Here is a 16838-nt window from a genome sequence, read left to right as displayed (position 1 = left end):
CTTCTTGACAGCTACACATCCTTTCAGACCCACAGCGCTGAGTCGTCTTCTCACAGTGGAAGGATGGACAGAAACACCTGTGGATGTTTTCAGATCTGAAGCAGCTTGATTTTCTCCTCTCTCTCAGAGATGAAAGTGCTTTTCGTGGTCTGCCAGCTCTTGTGCAGTTGTTAGGACTTCAATTTCCTTTTAAGAAATTCTTTTTAAGTTCTTTTTAACTCCAGTTTTGAACTTTTATCATATTTTCCTTTGACGTTCAGCTTCCTTATGCAAGTGTATTCATTTATATGTGTAATCTCTCCTGAAAACTGTGTACATTATGGCCTTTTTAGCTGTAATGTACAAAGTTTTTAGTAATTTAAAGAGAAATAAGAAAATAATTGGAGCAAAAAAAAAAACAAAGAAAAATAATTGAGCATTTCTGGGCCCATTAGGACGGCTTAGGCTGCTTAATGTAAATAGGCTGCTTACATTAAAAATACTGTTCTAGGATCACTTTACTACTTTATTCTCAAACCAAACTACTTACTCTTATCCTCAATCCTATTAGACATGGTTGTAAAATAGCAAAAACCTGTTTTTGGACCATTTACAACCATTTACCATTTACTACCATTGTGTCTTAAGGCTTATATGTAGTCCTGTAGTAGCAGCTCTCTGGGTTTAAATGTGTGGATACTTCGCTTAAGTTTCTCATCAAAGACGACATTGTTTCGGTGCTTTTACTGGCTTTTCTTGAAAGCCAGTAAAATCTCTGTAGTGCTCCATCGATCAGCCTTTCCAGAAGCCTTTTCTTCACACAGTCTTTCTTCAGTCTGAAAAGAATCTCGTTCCTATTTAGGCACATTCTATGGCAGCCATAGTTGTTCACATTGGTTGACGAGGCCAGTGAAAGACATTTACAGCTTCGGGCTTCTCAGGGGAAACAGGCTGGCGTAGAGGTTGGATTTAATCCTGGAAATCATTGAATTTTTGAAGCTGTGCTAATGACTGGGGAGGGAGACAACGGAGAGCTCCGGCATTCTTTGGAAAGAATTCATCTTAGCGAACGTTCGGCCCGTTGAAAATATTAGTGTCACGTTTGAAGAGGTAGCCAGTCATGTTTTCATGTGATCGCTTACTCAAGCATGTTCCTCGTTGAAATATGGCTGAATTAGATGTTGCTCAAGCCTGAAATGGGGAACAATGACTTGCTGATTGAATCTGATTAATGGCTTTATGTAAACAGTGCGTGGGGGACACCAGCTAGTCATGGGGGGGGGGATCCTCATCATCATTGCACAACTGATTTGTTATTAAAACCAGATGGGAGGCAGCACTTCACTGTTTGTTTTGCTTTGCCATTTTCATAGCCCGACCGCAAAAGCGCACAGAGGCCATCACTTGTTTTCTTTTGGGGTTGCCCTGTTTTTCTAGCTTGTTTCTCATCTACATGATGCATGCAGAGCACGGTCTCCGGCGTCTCCGGATAATGCTTATGGGTGTGTTTGCTGGAGCGGAGCCCTGATCCCTCCGGGCCTTTTAGACGAGGAATTCCGCGTCATTTCAAAACAAAGGGGGAAATTTTGAGGGGTTGTTGCTGGTTTATTACGGCTATCTCGATCGGACCCGTAGTGCACGCCGAAGGGGAACAACCAGGTGCCACCTGAGCACACCCACCCGAGACACGTGCCTTTTGAATGACGCCTTCAATTAAGCAGTTGAGCAGCCCATGAAAGATATATGAGGTGCTGAGGACAGCAGCTGTGCTGTAAGCACTCCAGGTGAGCTGTCAGAAGAGAGTGAGAGAGAGAAAGAGAGATAGAGAGAGAAGAGTATTGCTGAGGAATCTCTGAGATTAAAGCATTCTCATATGTGATGCTGCTGAAAGGGCGCTATTTTTATCGCAGAAAGCTTTGGATGGGTCTTTTTAGCCCCTACGTGTCTGGCATTCCATCCCTTTGGCTCCATTTCGCTGCCGCCTGCCTCTGAAAGGCCCTTTCTCTGATCAATTGTCCACACACTGTAATCAGACGTTCTCTCGCTGACCTTCATGCACCACCATATCACGACTATTTACTCGCCTCCCTGCTTCCATTTTCACCGCAAACTTTTTCTCTCTCGATGCTTATTTCTAAACTCGAGGACTGATCTGATACCAGAGCGCTATTAAGACTCTTGTGGTTCTTAGTGACATAAAACATACAGGACAGCAAGTTGAACATTATTAGGCCAGATTCATGAAACCCAGCAGTGACAGGGCTCCAGCACACAAGAACGTGCAGCATAGTGAATAAGAGCTTTTCATAAAGTCAGTGTGAAGGTGATCAGTGCACCGGTGTCTTTTGAATGCTGCAGTGTTTTCAGTGTCCAAGACAAGAGTCAATCAAAATCCATATCTAAACGAGATCATTCCTATTAAAGACTCGCGCCAGGTGATGCTCTGGTTGGCTGCCAGAATGGATACAGTAAAAGAAGGAAAAACAAAAACTTTATTTGTAAGAATTATATTTTAGGATGCAAGATTTCGTTTCTGATTAGTATGAATTTAAGCCTTTTTTCCAATTCATTAGAGCGGCAGTAACAATTTTTTGCGGACATGAATCAAAGTTTAATGTGATATTAAAAATTAAATTGACATGCTGAAATTTTAATTACTTTGACAAGCTGTTTTGAGTTTATTCCCCATTTTTCTTCATGTCAGGAATTCAGTTAGCACAAATATTAAATTTGAATACTAAAAAAAAGAAATTAAATTTATCTATCTATTTAAATCTATTTAAATGTTATTTTTGCATGTGTGAATTTAATTCAATTCCTTTGTGAAATCCATTGTAAATTGGAAAATAGGAATAAAAGCTGAAACTATGTGCAAAAAAAAATCAAAAATGTAATTAGAATCTCAATGTCATATTTCTCTTCATTTATTTAGATAAATGAAGCTAAATCTTCCACACACACTACACTGTTAGAAATAAAGTTACTATTCAGGTACATTTTTCATTCATCAAGGTACAAACAGTGTAAATGTTCCCTCAAAGCTCCAACAGTGGTTTTAAGGTCTGATTGTGAACCTTAAATAAGTTTTTCCAGGTGAAAAGTTCGTATTTGTACCTTTTCATAACCGAATGTTTTAAACAGAACAGTAAAATAAAGTCCTGGAGACGAGACGGGGTGTGTGGAGTCAGTACAGCTTAGAACATATCATTCAGTGGATTATGGTTCAGTTATGTTCCCTGACTAAAGGTACTGAGATGGACCCCTGAGGGTCCCACCCCACTGACTAGAGGGGCACTGACCCAGAGACAGTAAGAGTGTAGGGGGATTTGTAACACATCACATCTGATGCAGAAAAAAGAGGCTGTTTCAGGTCCAGTGTCAGTTACTGCCAGAGTGGTTCAGGCGTTATTTTTTACAGCATTGTTTCATGTTGTGATTCACTCCTGGCACATATAAAAGAAGTAAATGTGAGGCATCGCCTCATACTGAGCAAGTGGTAAAACGTCAGGGTAAATCCGGCAGTGTGTTTTATGAATCTTACCCTATTGTCTCTTGTTGTCTCAATGCTCTGTCTGCCTGATACCTGATCCATTTAACACGGTTGGTATTGGCCCAGGACTGACTCTGTTCAACCCTCAGCTAATATTTCATATGCAGTATATTCAGAGACACTGGCTTTGTCCCCATTTAACTTATTCAAATCTGCTTCCAGAGTGGTTGGCGCATATGCATATCCGCATAGTAAAATGGATCAGCGTTCAAGATTCAAGAGTTTTATTGTCATATGCACAGCAGAAACAGGCAGTTACACTGTACAGTGAAATTCTTACTCTGCTGTTCCTCCATTCAACAATATAGTCTTAGAAATAAAAACAGAGTATATATTAGAATATATTAAATACACTGAATAAGTATAAATACACTAAAAACAAGAAAGTAAAAAAAGTACAGTTATATGTGCAAATATTAAAGAAGATTAAAGTTACATGTGCGTATTGCAAGTATGTAGAGCAGCGGTTCAGAAAGTGCATGTTGCACGTAATAGATGTAAACAGTAGTGTTCAGACAGTAGCAGTACAGTGTATGTAAGGTGCAGTTACTGAGTGCAAAGTCAGCCAAAAGTTAAACCAATTTAGAGTGGCAGGGGGGAAGAAGTAGTGAGTTAGAGCTTTCTTTGTGCTGCTCTGTTGTCTATCACTGTGTAAAAGAAGCATATGTTTGCTTTTCTATTGCCGTATGCATATGTTAGTTTACTCTGAATTAGAGCTGGGCGATATGGCCAAAAATGTTATCACAATAAACTAAATTCATATTGTTCGATATCGATACATATTGCGATAAATGTCAAAACATTATTTCTTTCAAGTTTGAAGGCTGATTTTTGCTCCTGGGTGGTTAATTGCTGTTTTAAACTATGCTTTATGTTCAGAACATGACAAACACTCAAACAGTGGAACATTTCACAGATCTGTCATGGGAGAGTGGGAGAGAGTGTCTGCTGAGCTGTTTTTACCAGCTGGAAAAGCATGGCTGTTTTGTAATAGTCATAATTTAAAAAAGAAAACAGATTATTTTTAGCTGGTGCCGAGCGCTCGGCTACCCCGCTACACATGACATCACAGTATTCAGACACCAGCTAGACGACTGGGTTTCTCTATACTATCGTAGTAGTTTGAGGGGTGAACCGCAAAATATCAACACCAGACAAACAGAGTCCTCCTTTTAGGTACGTTTAAACTGAAAGCGGTGCTTTGTGTCGTGTTTGATCCACAGTATCATCAATTCTCCGTGTTGTGCGAGTGACGAAGTGCTGCTTCAAGTTAGCCAGCTGCTAAAAACAGCTAGCCTGGAAAGCTAGCGCTCCCCCGCTCTCCACTGCCTCACAGCTTCCTCAGTTTACTTTCGTTTAAATCAGGGCTGTAATTTACATGAACCCACTTCTTTCTTTCACTTTCGTTGCTTGTGAATGCACTAATACTAAAATATGACTATCCAGGCGCTGTAACAGCGCTGGAGTTGTGAGGATTGTGATTTAACGCTGCTAAAGTTGTTAGGATGTTAGGAAGGAGGTGAGTTTGCTGTAGGACAGTACAGTTACACCACTGACCTCGTCACTCACACTCGGTCACAGGAGAACAGATCGCCGGTCGCTCCGCTCAAACAGGGAATGTATAACTCCGCGTTTCAGCCATTGCTAAAGACTAATCTTCCTCGTCGCCCCCTCCCTCTCTAATCATGTAGAAAAACTCAGAAGTGCGCCCTCTCCTGGCGACAGCAGAGTAGTGTCGCTTTCCTTGCAATAGAAAATGCCACCAAGGCTTTCACTGAACGTGGGAGTGTGAGAATGGTGTATTATATTGAACATTTATCGAACGTCGTATCGCTCTATCGAGGAAAAGTTATATCGCGATAACTATCGTTATCGTTTTATCGCCCAGCCCTACTCTGAATGAAAGTTTATGACACAAACAAAATAAATATCTTTGAATTTCTGCCTTTGATAGATCACATTCTTTATATAACTAAGTAAATGCAACCACTGCTTTGAGAAATCATTATTAATGGAGAAGAGTAGAGGCGGAAATTGCTTTTTTGTTGCCTCAGGGCTGAAAGGTTAACAGAAAAATTCACCAATTTGTTTTTTTCGTGATCAAAGTTTTTTTTTTTCATTTTTCGTTATGTTTTACAGCAAGGATGGGGAAAGATAGGGGGGAGGGGAAGGCAGGACGGTGACATACATTTTTAGGAATACACACAAATCAAAAATAAAGCAAAGATGGTACATAAACAGGGCGGCACGGTGGCGCAGTGGGTAGTGCTGTCGCCTCACAGCAAGAATGGCCTGGGTTCGATTCCTGGCCGGGTGACCAGGGTCGTTTCTGTGTGGAGTTTGCCTGTTCTCCCCGTGTCTGCGTGGGTTTCCTCCGGGTACTCCTGTTTCCTCCCACAGTCCAAAAACATGCAGTCAGGCTGATTGGACGTGCTGAATTGCCCCTAGGTGTGAATGTGTATGTCTGTCTGCCCTGTGATGGACTGGCGACCTGTCCAGGGTGTATCCTGCCTTCCGCCCAATGACAGCTGGGATAGGCTCCAGCACCCCACCGCGACCCAGAAGGATAAGCGGTTTAGATGATGTGTGTGTGATACATAAACAACAACACAACTAAACAAAATGACATACTTTAATTGGAAACTAAAGTTCTTGAAAATTTCACCGATTTTTAAACATTTCTGCAAAATTTAGTAGCTGAGATGTAAACTAAGTCAGTCAGAGTCGTTTGTTATAAACTATTGTTGTACAGAAACTTATCGGGTCAGAATTGTTCACAGTGGTGGTGATAGGAACCAGATGTCTGAAGAGTCCTCTGAAAGCTCCCTCAAGGAAAGTTATGATTCCAAATATGTTGTACATAATTGTTGCACAAAATAATTCCAAATATGTTGCCTGAGGTTTTAGACATTGGCTTAAAACATTAAAGGAGGTACAGACAGAGAAGCAAAATAATACCCAAAGAAACGTATTTTTTCAGACTTGTAACTATTTTACCATTATCAACATTATAAATAAAAAACACGGAATATATGTGTAGGTTCACCACCCGCTTTTAATAGTAAACAAAATGCTTTTGTAGCCATAACGTCGAATTCCTGTCCGTAATCGTCTCTACAGTAGACCATTTCACATAAAGCCTCTCTGAATGACTTTGTTTACATCTTAACCACTGAATCATGCAGACATTTTTAAAAACAGGTGGAATTCTCTTTAATAGGTGGATCCCTCGTTTAACAGATCCAGTATGTCGGAGTGGTGCATCACTTAGCTGTGGCAAGTAGAGCCCATTTTGTGGTCATGACGATGGGAAAAAAAGGAAAAGCTTCCAGAAACAAACAGCAAACACAAGCTGTTGTTCTAACAAGTCCAGCGCTAACAGAGCCTCCCAGACCTAGTAAATATGAGTAATGAGGCTGAATGAGCTTCATTTCACAAACAGCACATTAGGACTGATTACAGGAAAGGAGCTCCCAGATGGATTCGGGGCTTGCTGGGAGGATGAGCCGCGCTTTGGGATGGGAGCGAGTTCGAAACTCCGGCCGTATCTCTGCCAGCCTCCCTTAGGGGACCGGCGACGGGGACGGACGTGTTCTGCGCGTCACCGCAGCCGCTTTATTTCAGCTGCCAGCCAGAGGCAGTGTGCGTGGCTGTAAAACAGCAGGGATATTCCAGTAGCACCATCTCAGCCAGCAATGATTTCACTCCCTTTCGGCACTTTGGACCTGGCGTCGAGGAGCTGGGCCAACAGCTTGTTTGTTTAAACCCCAGACATGACAAGGGGAGGGAGAGAGGCTGAGTTTTCTTGCTTGTTGCTTTCAGCTTGTCTTTGTGAAGGTGCCCTACCATCTGTTATGAAACACTCAACCTTCGAGAAAAGGCCTTAATGAATGTCGCCGGTTGTTTGCCGTTTAGTCAGTAGGGGCCAACACCGATGGCATTTTGATATTGTTCAAGTTTCTGTGGTTCCAAATAGTCAGAAAGCGATTCGAAAAAACAAATAAGATCATTCGAAAAGGATGATTTCAAGAAATAAAATTATTTATCCAATATCCAAAGTTTAAAAACAGCAAACACAAGCTGTTGTCCAGCGTTAACAGAGCCTCCCAGACCTGGTAAATATCAGTAATGAGGCCGAATGAGCTTCATTTCACAAACAGCACATTAGGAGTGGGCAATATCATAACATGGGCTTGTTCTACACCAGGGGTGTCAAACTCAACCAGTAAAAGGGCCATGTTAAAATATCTCACCAAATCTGTGGGCCAGAGAAAAAAAAACATTATTTCATTTTTAATTAATGTTGTGCTACAACCTGAACCGGCCACTGTTTATTCAAAATATGCAAACACGTCAAAAGCAAAATACAGACATTTGTAGTAGACCTTGAAATATTACATGGGCACTTACTGGAAATATTCATAATTTAAACGTTCACAGGTGCTCAGTCTTCTAAACCTGCCAATTTGCTTGAACTGGACACCTGGAATCCTTTCTTTACTGCAGGTTCATTAAGACTTGGGCTCAGTTTCTGAGCTGCTGAGCTGACGTTCAGTGTTTATGTTGGTTGAGCTGCAGCTGAAATGCATTTTTGGTGATATGACTGGTGTGGAATTGCGCAGAGTTGTGTAGAACTGAGGTGTAACCGCTATCCCAAAGACTGTTGTTGGGGTAGGAGTGTCAGAGCACATTATGTTGCAGTGCATGCTGGGGACTGTAGTGCAGCACATTGTGAAACGGGCTAATATTAATAAAAAATTAAAATACTTTCGGGGGCCGGATAGGACTGTGGGGCGGGCCTGAGCTGGCCTTGTGTTTGACATGTGGGCTCTACACTTAGTTAGCGTTGTTTTATACTGAATTCTTATTGTTATTTCACAACAAAAACAACGACTGAAACTGGACTAATGGCTTCATAGCTGGTGGTTTTCCACAACACAGCTGATTATACAGCAGAGGTCTTTAATTAAAGCTCAATAAGGTCCAGTTAGAGAAAATTTCCTCAAGCAAACTTGCATCATGATTCAGTGCCATATACTGTTCACTGAAGTAGCCTAGTAGGTATATCAACATCTTATACAGTCAACAACTGAATTTGAAATCAAATAAAGTACAATTCAGTCATATTTCAACAACATTTATTGTCAGTTTTCTCTTTTTAGAGACCATCGTGTGAAATAACTTCCCTCTGACTCACTTTCTTCTCCGACTGCTGTGTCTCGCCTCATCCCTCCCCTGTGTGGCGTCACTGACTCAGTCTCAGTGCTCATCGTAATGCACAGATCTGATTGGCTGAGTAGCGTCACGTGTGATATGTACAACCAATGTGATTGGTCTGAGTCTCCCGGGCTGCTAAAGCTACCATAAAGGCTAGAAATGTTACATAGATTAAAACAGGACCACCCCATCAAAATTAAATAATTCTCCATAGTTTATCAGTTATAGGTCCAGGTCCGCATAGGACAGCGTCTGGGTCTGGACTCGGACCGCGGTCCCCCTATTAGTGACCTGTTAGTGTTATACAGTGACATTAGCGATGTGCTACATTTTATAGCTGGTACATTAAGTCTCCAAAAGCTCAGTTCAGGACTGAATAGATTGCTTGTCTGTTCTAAATCTTTATAGAGTACTTGCTGAAGGCTAGAAGCACTGGGAGAGAAATGCTGGCAAGTGGTTTATTAAATTGCTCTCAAGATAGTTTTGCTTATTCCTATTTGAGCACGAAGCGTTCCTGTTCCGAACTGACTGACCAATATTTGGATTAATGGCACGAAGCCTGGGAAAAAAAAACCCTTCGTTTACTTGTTGGTGTCTTGTTACCGTCTGACTTGTGCCTTAAAGGTTAAAAGTACAGTTTGTATGCTGTGTTTTTGAGCTGCTCCACATGCGATGAAGCTGTTGAGCTCGCGTTTGTTTGGAAAGGATCATTTTCAGGTTCTCTAATCTGTAGCATCAGCAGTCTGAGCCAAAGGCAGGGCGGTTTTTGAGTAATCGTTCCGTTATTCCCTATAGAGGGGAATAAATCTCAGCAGGTTTACAGGAATCATGGACTAGTGACAGTGTGTTTGTGTAGCGAGAGAACAATTCAGTAGACTGAGCCCAGTGTGTCTCGTGTTTATCACTGGACTATTTGCATCAGTCACTTCCTGGTCTGGTGCAAATGAAGTCATGTTTTAGTTCACGCTGTGCCGCTGCTCTCTGCTCAGATCTGACCCCAGATGGGTCATTACAGTGTGAGACATCATCCAGTAGCATTTAATAAGAGTCACATTCTAAAATGCTGTATATTCATTTGTATTTCTCTAATGAAGGTTGTAATAATCAGGATATAGCACTGATATTCCTTGTATTTGTGAAGCCCACTCTCAATAACACATCAAAAAAAAAGGTATTTTTGGAAAGTGGTCTGTGCTGCATTTTGGAATGAATTTTGGATTTTTTTTGTCCAGTATAACTGAGGTGAATGCTGAACACCCACTCTGAGAGAGGAGGTTCCTCAAGGGTTCCTTAGTGAAGGCAGTGATTTTATACGGAAACATAACGACTCAGAAACCCGTTTAAGTGCTTTAGATGTCATTTGATGTTTGCTGTTGTAACTAGAAACATGCATTGGTTGTGCAACTTAAATGGTTCCCACTTCCTGCTAGGTGGTTGCTATGGTATCCAAGGTGGTTGCCAAGGTGCTGCGAGGTGGTTGCTAAGGAAGCACAGGTCGTTGCTGTATGTTGGTAATGTATCCCAGGTGGTTGCTGGGTGGTTGCTAAGGTGTTGCTAGTTGATTGCTATTATATCACAGGTAGTTGCTATGGTGTTGCTATGGTACACCAGGTGGTTGCTAGGGGACTGCTATGTTGTTGTTATGGTATCCCAGGTGGTTGCTATGGTGTTGCGAGGTGGTTGCTAAGGAAGCACAGGTGGTTGCGATGGTGTTTGTATTGTACCCCAGGTGGTTGCTAGGGGACCGCTAGGTTCCCTAGCAACGGGTGGTTAGTGTGGTGTAGTGGGTAACACCTCTGCCTTCTACGCTGTAGACTGGGGTTCAATCCCCACCTGGGCAGCACCCTACACTATACCAATAAGAGTCCTTGGGCAAGACTCCTAACACTACCTTCACCTACCTGTGTAAAATGATCACACTGTAAGTCGCTCTGGATAAGAGCGTCTGCCAAATGCCATAAATGTAAATGTAGGTTGTTGTTATGGTGTCCCAGGTGGTTGCTAATGTGTTACAAGGTGGTTGCTATGTTGTTGGTATTGTAAGGTGTTGCTAGGTGGTTGCTATTATATCGCCGGTACTTGCTATGATGTTGCTGGGCAGTTGCTTTGATATCCCAGGTGGTTGCTAAGGTGTTGGCATCCTGTGCAGCTGCTAAATTGTTGCTAGGCAGTTACCGTGGTGTATGAGGTTGTTCTTAAGTCGTTCACAGGGAGTTGCTAAGTGGTAGCGACGTGTTGTTGAAAATGAATGGGAGTCTGTGGGAGGAAGACGGAAGGATGAAAAAACGACACATAGAGGAGTGCGGGTCAGTATAGCTGTGGATTAGAGCTTGGGGATCTGCCCTGAGTGAGGACATGTCGTTTGGTGGCTGTTGGGAAAAAGAAAGATTAGGGCTTTGTTAGGGGGAAAAATGAATGGGACTCTACGGAGGAATGAGGGGTGAAAAAACGACACAGAGGAGTGTGGGTCAGTATAGCTGTGGAGTGAGGACGTCATTTGATGGCTTTTGGGCAAAGAATTAATACAGTTTGAGTGGTGCCGAAAATGAATGGGAGTCTATGGGAAAAAGGAGGAATGGAGAAAAAAAAAGACAAACGGACCAGTGCGGGTCAGAACAGCACTGAATTCTAGATCGGGGCTCTGCCCTGAGATAGTGTGCGTGAAACGTTGTCTTTCGGTCAAGCAGAAGTCCAGTAGATTGTCATGCAATTTTTCACCCCTTCATTCCTATTGGAAAAAAAATCCACAAAAGTCCATTGCTACACAGAAACTATGCAAACTTTCTGTATACAAGCCAGAATCAGACAGTTAGATCAGACTGGGTAACAATATAGTTAATTAACCATAATTATACTCAGCTTGCTTCCATAGGGTGGATACGATGGTCAGTTATTATATTCTCTGTTGCATTAATTATTATTATTATTATTATTATTATTATTAGTGATGGACCAGCCATTCATTTTTATGGCCAATTCTGTTTTTTACAGCTAGATTAGGTTTACACACCACAATACTGCAACACAGATTGGACACAATCAGAATAACAAATTGGGCAACAGCCAGCAATGTGTTTTTGACACCAGTTCAGAGGCGTCTCCTCGTGATGATCATCTTTAATCTCCATGGGTTTTCATGCACCTGTTGTATATAGTTACTGTTTTGTATAGCACCAAAAATGGTTGATCTATTGTCCTCTATAGAACTAGGACAGCCCATTTTTTGTATTATAAATAGTGTTTTTTGCTAAGATAGTAGATGTGTTTGATATCTGGCCTCTGTGAGTCGGTGTCTCACACCTAGATTCAGCCTAACCTACACGAAACAGAATTTTTTATGGTGAAACACCAGCATTTTTATCCCAGACTAGGCTTAACTGGTGGCCACAAAGCCAGCCCTGTATATCTAAAGTACTTAAACCAAGCAGACGGACCATTTCATTTATTAAACACAACTACATAAAGATAGAAGTGGTCAAATATTATTTGCCCTCTTAGGCCCAATTCCATTTCAGCCCTCGCCCCTACCACTGAGCCCTTAGCCCTCTGTGTTGCGTGTTCACATCTAGGGGTAGGGTGTCCCGATTCTTGTTGAGATAAAGGGGTGGGGCAAAGTGTTAGAGCTACACGACCCTCCAAACGGAGATTTTTCAGAGACTCCAAACAGAGAGTTATGAGGAAAAAAGAAAAACAGCAAGATGGAGAACAAGAGACCAAAGAAACACACAAATGTGAGAATTTTCTCTGTTAAAAATTACAATAACCACGGTATTATCTTAGTTTAATGTCGTTTCAGTGTATTATGGTCGTTTTCTTCATAACAAGCATAAAAAAGCATTAATAGTATGCTAATGTTTCGGTAGCTAGCTAACTTTCCCGTTCCGCCTTAAATAGTCCAGCAGTTCTGACGCCTGAAGAATGTAACTGCTGCACCATTTAAGGTGGAACAGAAAAATTCGAGCAAGAAGCTGGTGAATATCTGACTTCAGCTTCATATCACTGAAGAATTAGGGGTGGGCGATAATAAATAATTGCCCCCCTCTTTGAAGGCATATGATGCCCTAAATGTAACTAAAGCCCAGCAGTGAGGAGCTGAACTTTACCCTCCTCTGCTGTCACTGCAGACTGGCAGGGTCGCCTACAGAGCAGCGCTGGTAGCTGTTAATGAAGTGATGCTCTTTTTATTTGAGGGTCCCATTTCAGAGGGAAGATTTCAACCACTACCCCTTGTTACTCAGTTCCAAGGGGTTAAGGTGACACTCAAAAACAGGGGGTAGGGGTAAAAAGAAGAAATGGGATCGGGCCTTAATATGACAGAATACACTTTTACCTGTTTACATCAATAGGGGATGCTGGTAAGAAGCTCTGGTTCTATTTTGATGCACTTCCGATCAGCTGAAGTTTGCTTAAAGATACGCATATATACTGTTTTTGGCGTAAGAGCATAATAGAGAACACTTTCCTCATTTTTTGTTTTGTTGTTTTTATTTATTTTATTTTTTCTAAGGTGTTTTTCTTCTTTTTTTCTTTCAGTAAAATCTTTTACTCTCTCTCTCTCTCTCTCTCTCTCTCTCTCTCTCTCCATGGAAAGAGAACTGTGAATGGTTTCAGTCTAACTTTTCAGGCTTTTTCTCTTTTCGAGTCAAATCGCAAGAAACGCGGCCCAAAAGCCGAACTCTGTGTTCGCTGTCCTGGTGAGCATAAGGCAGTTAATGAGGCTATAACCATCCTGGCCTGAACTCAAGAGGTAAACAAAAACTTGTGGTTTGGGCCGTAAAAGAAAGGGTGTGCTCCTCCCTTTGAGGTGGGATTCCTTCGGCCCCCCTTACTGGAGACGTTCCTGGGATTTTGGCTTCTCAGGTCCAGAGATCGCTGATTGGAGCGTTTACAGAGGCATCAAATCTCAGACGTCCCACTGGTCCTTCAGGCAGGCTCTGAAGTTTGACCACATAAAGTTGGTTTAGGACCAATTGCTGTAAATATTCCACGTACACGTTTGATGTCCATGACTGGAGCCCTGAGAAACACCATTCTCAGTTTCAGAAAGTTAGAAAAAAGTTTTTTTTTTAAAGTGTTTCACATGGATGTTTTTGAAATGCAGTGTTTTTTAATAAAAGGGGTTGTATTTGTTTTTTAGGACAAAGAGTTTGATGTAGTATGTAAGTACTTTAGCAATTCTATACCGTCCATAAATAGAAACCATACATTTTTTACACCTGCATTGTTTGTCCACACCAGACTTTGGGTTTCTGTGGCATTGCATCTTGCGCTCGGGTAGAAAAATAATTGCGACATAAATACATGAAGTTTGAAAAAATAATAACACAAGAAAATGTTATATGACCCCTTTAAGTTGTTTATATATTAAGTTCACGTTTATTTATTTATTTATTTATTTATTTCCATTCATCCTTCCTCTTAAAATAACTTTGTGAATGCAAAAAAAAAAAAAACTCATACCACATAAAAAGTGTGACTGGACTTCTGGGATTCTGCTCTTCGGCTGGATTGATCCGCCAGTGTTTGCTGTGCTTCTGGCGTCTGTGTCAACCAGACTACATGAACAGCAGCCATTGTTCTCTGGGTCCTTTTTTCCAGGCCTAGTATTCTTCTTTCGTCTAGCGTTCTTCCAGAATAATAAACACTAGAACCGATACTGTCACTGAAGGAGTCCCTTCAGGCTCTGTGGAAGAGGTCTTTCCAGTTGTGATTATAAAGAAAGGCTCAGGTTTTACTATAAGATGACAGGTTTTATTTGGTTTACTGCGCATCTGGCGGCCGAGTCTAGTCGTGACTGTACAGTATGTAACTGATACTGGGATAGCAATTCAAGTGCATCAAGTTTGGAAGGTTAGAATAAATTATAACTGATTATGATGATATTCAGGAAAGTAGTGAAGTCATTTTATCTTATAGAAACATCAAAGAAGCAAAAAAACTAAAAAAAAAAAAAGAGCATAATTTTCTTTATAAAATATTATGTAGAATAAATATTTTAGTAGTGTTTCCTAGACAGCATTGAGATCAGATGCAAAGACAAAGAACTGGCTTAAGTGTCCTACTGGTCAGATATATTTCCTGAGTAAAAGAACTCAATAATGTTCTCCTAAATATTAGCAGAGATCTCAAATAATAATAATAATAATAATAATAATAACTTTAATATTAGAGCATTTTTCATGTCAGCTCAGAGTGCTTTACAGACAGGTGATGAATGCAGCAGTAATAAAAGAATAATAAATAAAAGTGTTAAATAAAAATCCTGTTAATCAACACAGATCAAATTAAAAAAAAATAATAAACACCAAAAATACATAGAATTCTAATTAAAAGCTAAATGAACGAGATGTGCTTTCAAATGCCTGTACAGAGCTTGACTGTCTAATAAAAGGTGGAGTTGACTTCCACAGTTTAGGAGCTTAATAAGACATTTTCTGAAGTTATGGACGGTATTTACAGAAGGAAGATCTGTGATGACGTGTTGCAACATAAACAGAGAGACATCATGTGAGGTGTGCAGGTACCCGTAGAGCTTTGAAGTGAATAGCTCTTTAGAATCTATCGATCTAATCAAAGATCTAATAGAAGTCACACATTGTGCACTGATCTGATAATAACGCTCTTGTTTATCTGCAGCTGATCTAAAGTCAAGAAACTTAACCACTTCTCATCCGAGCCTTCTTAGTTTTGATGCTGTGAGTCACTGTTATCATTTTAATCTGGACTAGAAAAGCTTGTCTTCTGTTTGTTGAATGTTATTTCTCCTAAGGAGTTTTAACCTCTTTAGCTCCTTGGGACCCCTGGTGGTTCCAAAACGCACTTCGTCATATTCTTTACTTCATAACTTTTGTATTTTATAAGCTACATTCAGAAGGTGGGGGTCGTATGAGAGCTGTAACTGTCTTCTTTCCAGTCAAATAGATGGGTGATGTCATTTTAAACCCTTATAATAAAAGAAGCTGAACTCACAATTTTATTTTTTTGTTTTCTACTGAAAGTCGACCCATTTTTCCGCAAATCTGGGCTATAAACTATAAACAGATGGCGTCTCTTCAGTGATCTGCTCTGTAAAAATTACTTTTATAAAAAAATACAAAGAGCGTCTAAGATTTTTGGCTTTCAGCAGTAAATTGTAAGCATATAGCAATATGTGTATCATAAAACACATTTTCTGTTATTTTAGGGGGAAAAAAACAAAAATGTATTGTCATTTTATGCAGTTACTGAATTATTTGTCTTAGGATTTGAGTGTGTAAATTCAGATGGAAAAACCGAAATATACCCACGAGCATAAGTGAGAGAATCACTGTTAAACCTCCTGAGGCACTAAAGAGGAATTTCTCAACAATAAAATGTTCTTCTGGGATGGTAATATTTGAGATTTCTTGATGCTCTGAATATTTTTCTAAAATAGTGTGGTCAAATCGAATCGAGAGATTTACAAGGCCAGAACTCCCCCTCCGGACACCCCCCCCTCTCCTTGCCTGCTGTATGTTGGCACTTTTTTTAACTGCACGTCTCTCTGAGCTCACCTGCTCCCTCGCTCTCTCCTGTCCTGTCCTCGTCCTCCTGCTGTCCACTCTGTCCCTCGTCCACTTCTATCCTGAATGACACACCCCCCCTATTTTGGTCCAGCAGTGCTGAGCTGCCAGAGCAACTGCAATGAGGTGCTCACATCCTCTGAAGGGATTTTTACGTCCCCCTGCTACCCGTCTGACTACCCGCCGAGCCAGTCCTGCGCGTGGACCCTGCAGGCTCCGGCCGGCTTCATCGTGCAGATCACCTTCCTCGACTTTGAGCTCGAGGAAGCACACGGCTGCATCTACGACCGCGTTGTCATCGACAACGGCTCGGGCACCAGCAATAGCTTTTGCGGCCTGACGGCCAACGGACTCACGCTCAACTCCACTGGGAACGTGATGACGGTGTATTTTAATTCTGATTTTAGTGTCCAGAAGAAGGGCTTCAGTATCAGTTACAGGCAAGGTATGTTCAAAGGTTAGGTTTCTGATTTAAGTCCTGGATCCATATTGTTTGTTTTTATTATTATTATTATTATTACTATTATTATTATTATTATGTTCTTTTTTTT

The 16838-nt window shown here is 41.1% G+C and overlaps 1 protein-coding gene across 7 annotated transcripts in view; it reads left to right on the top strand.

Moving 5' to 3' along the window:
* adgrg6 (adhesion G protein-coupled receptor G6) overlaps window positions 1–16838 on the top strand; it is a 118221-nt gene that overhangs the window by 8198 nt on the left and 93185 nt on the right. For all 7 annotated transcript variants that reach the window (XM_036581220.1, XM_036581221.1, XM_036581222.1 and 4 more), the window contains exon 3: window positions 16382–16732. In XM_036581220.1, the coding sequence (XP_036437113.1) occupies window positions 16382–16732 (351 nt within the window). The remainder of the gene's footprint in view (window positions 1–16381; window positions 16733–16838) is intronic.

Source organism: Colossoma macropomum, unplaced genomic scaffold, assembly GCF_904425465.1.
Source record: "Colossoma macropomum unplaced genomic scaffold, Colossoma_macropomum, whole genome shotgun sequence".
Lineage (NCBI taxonomy): Eukaryota > Metazoa > Chordata > Actinopteri > Characiformes > Serrasalmidae > Colossoma > Colossoma macropomum.
The sequence above is the reverse complement of the archived record's forward strand: the minus strand, read 5'-3'. Positions and strand labels throughout refer to the sequence as shown.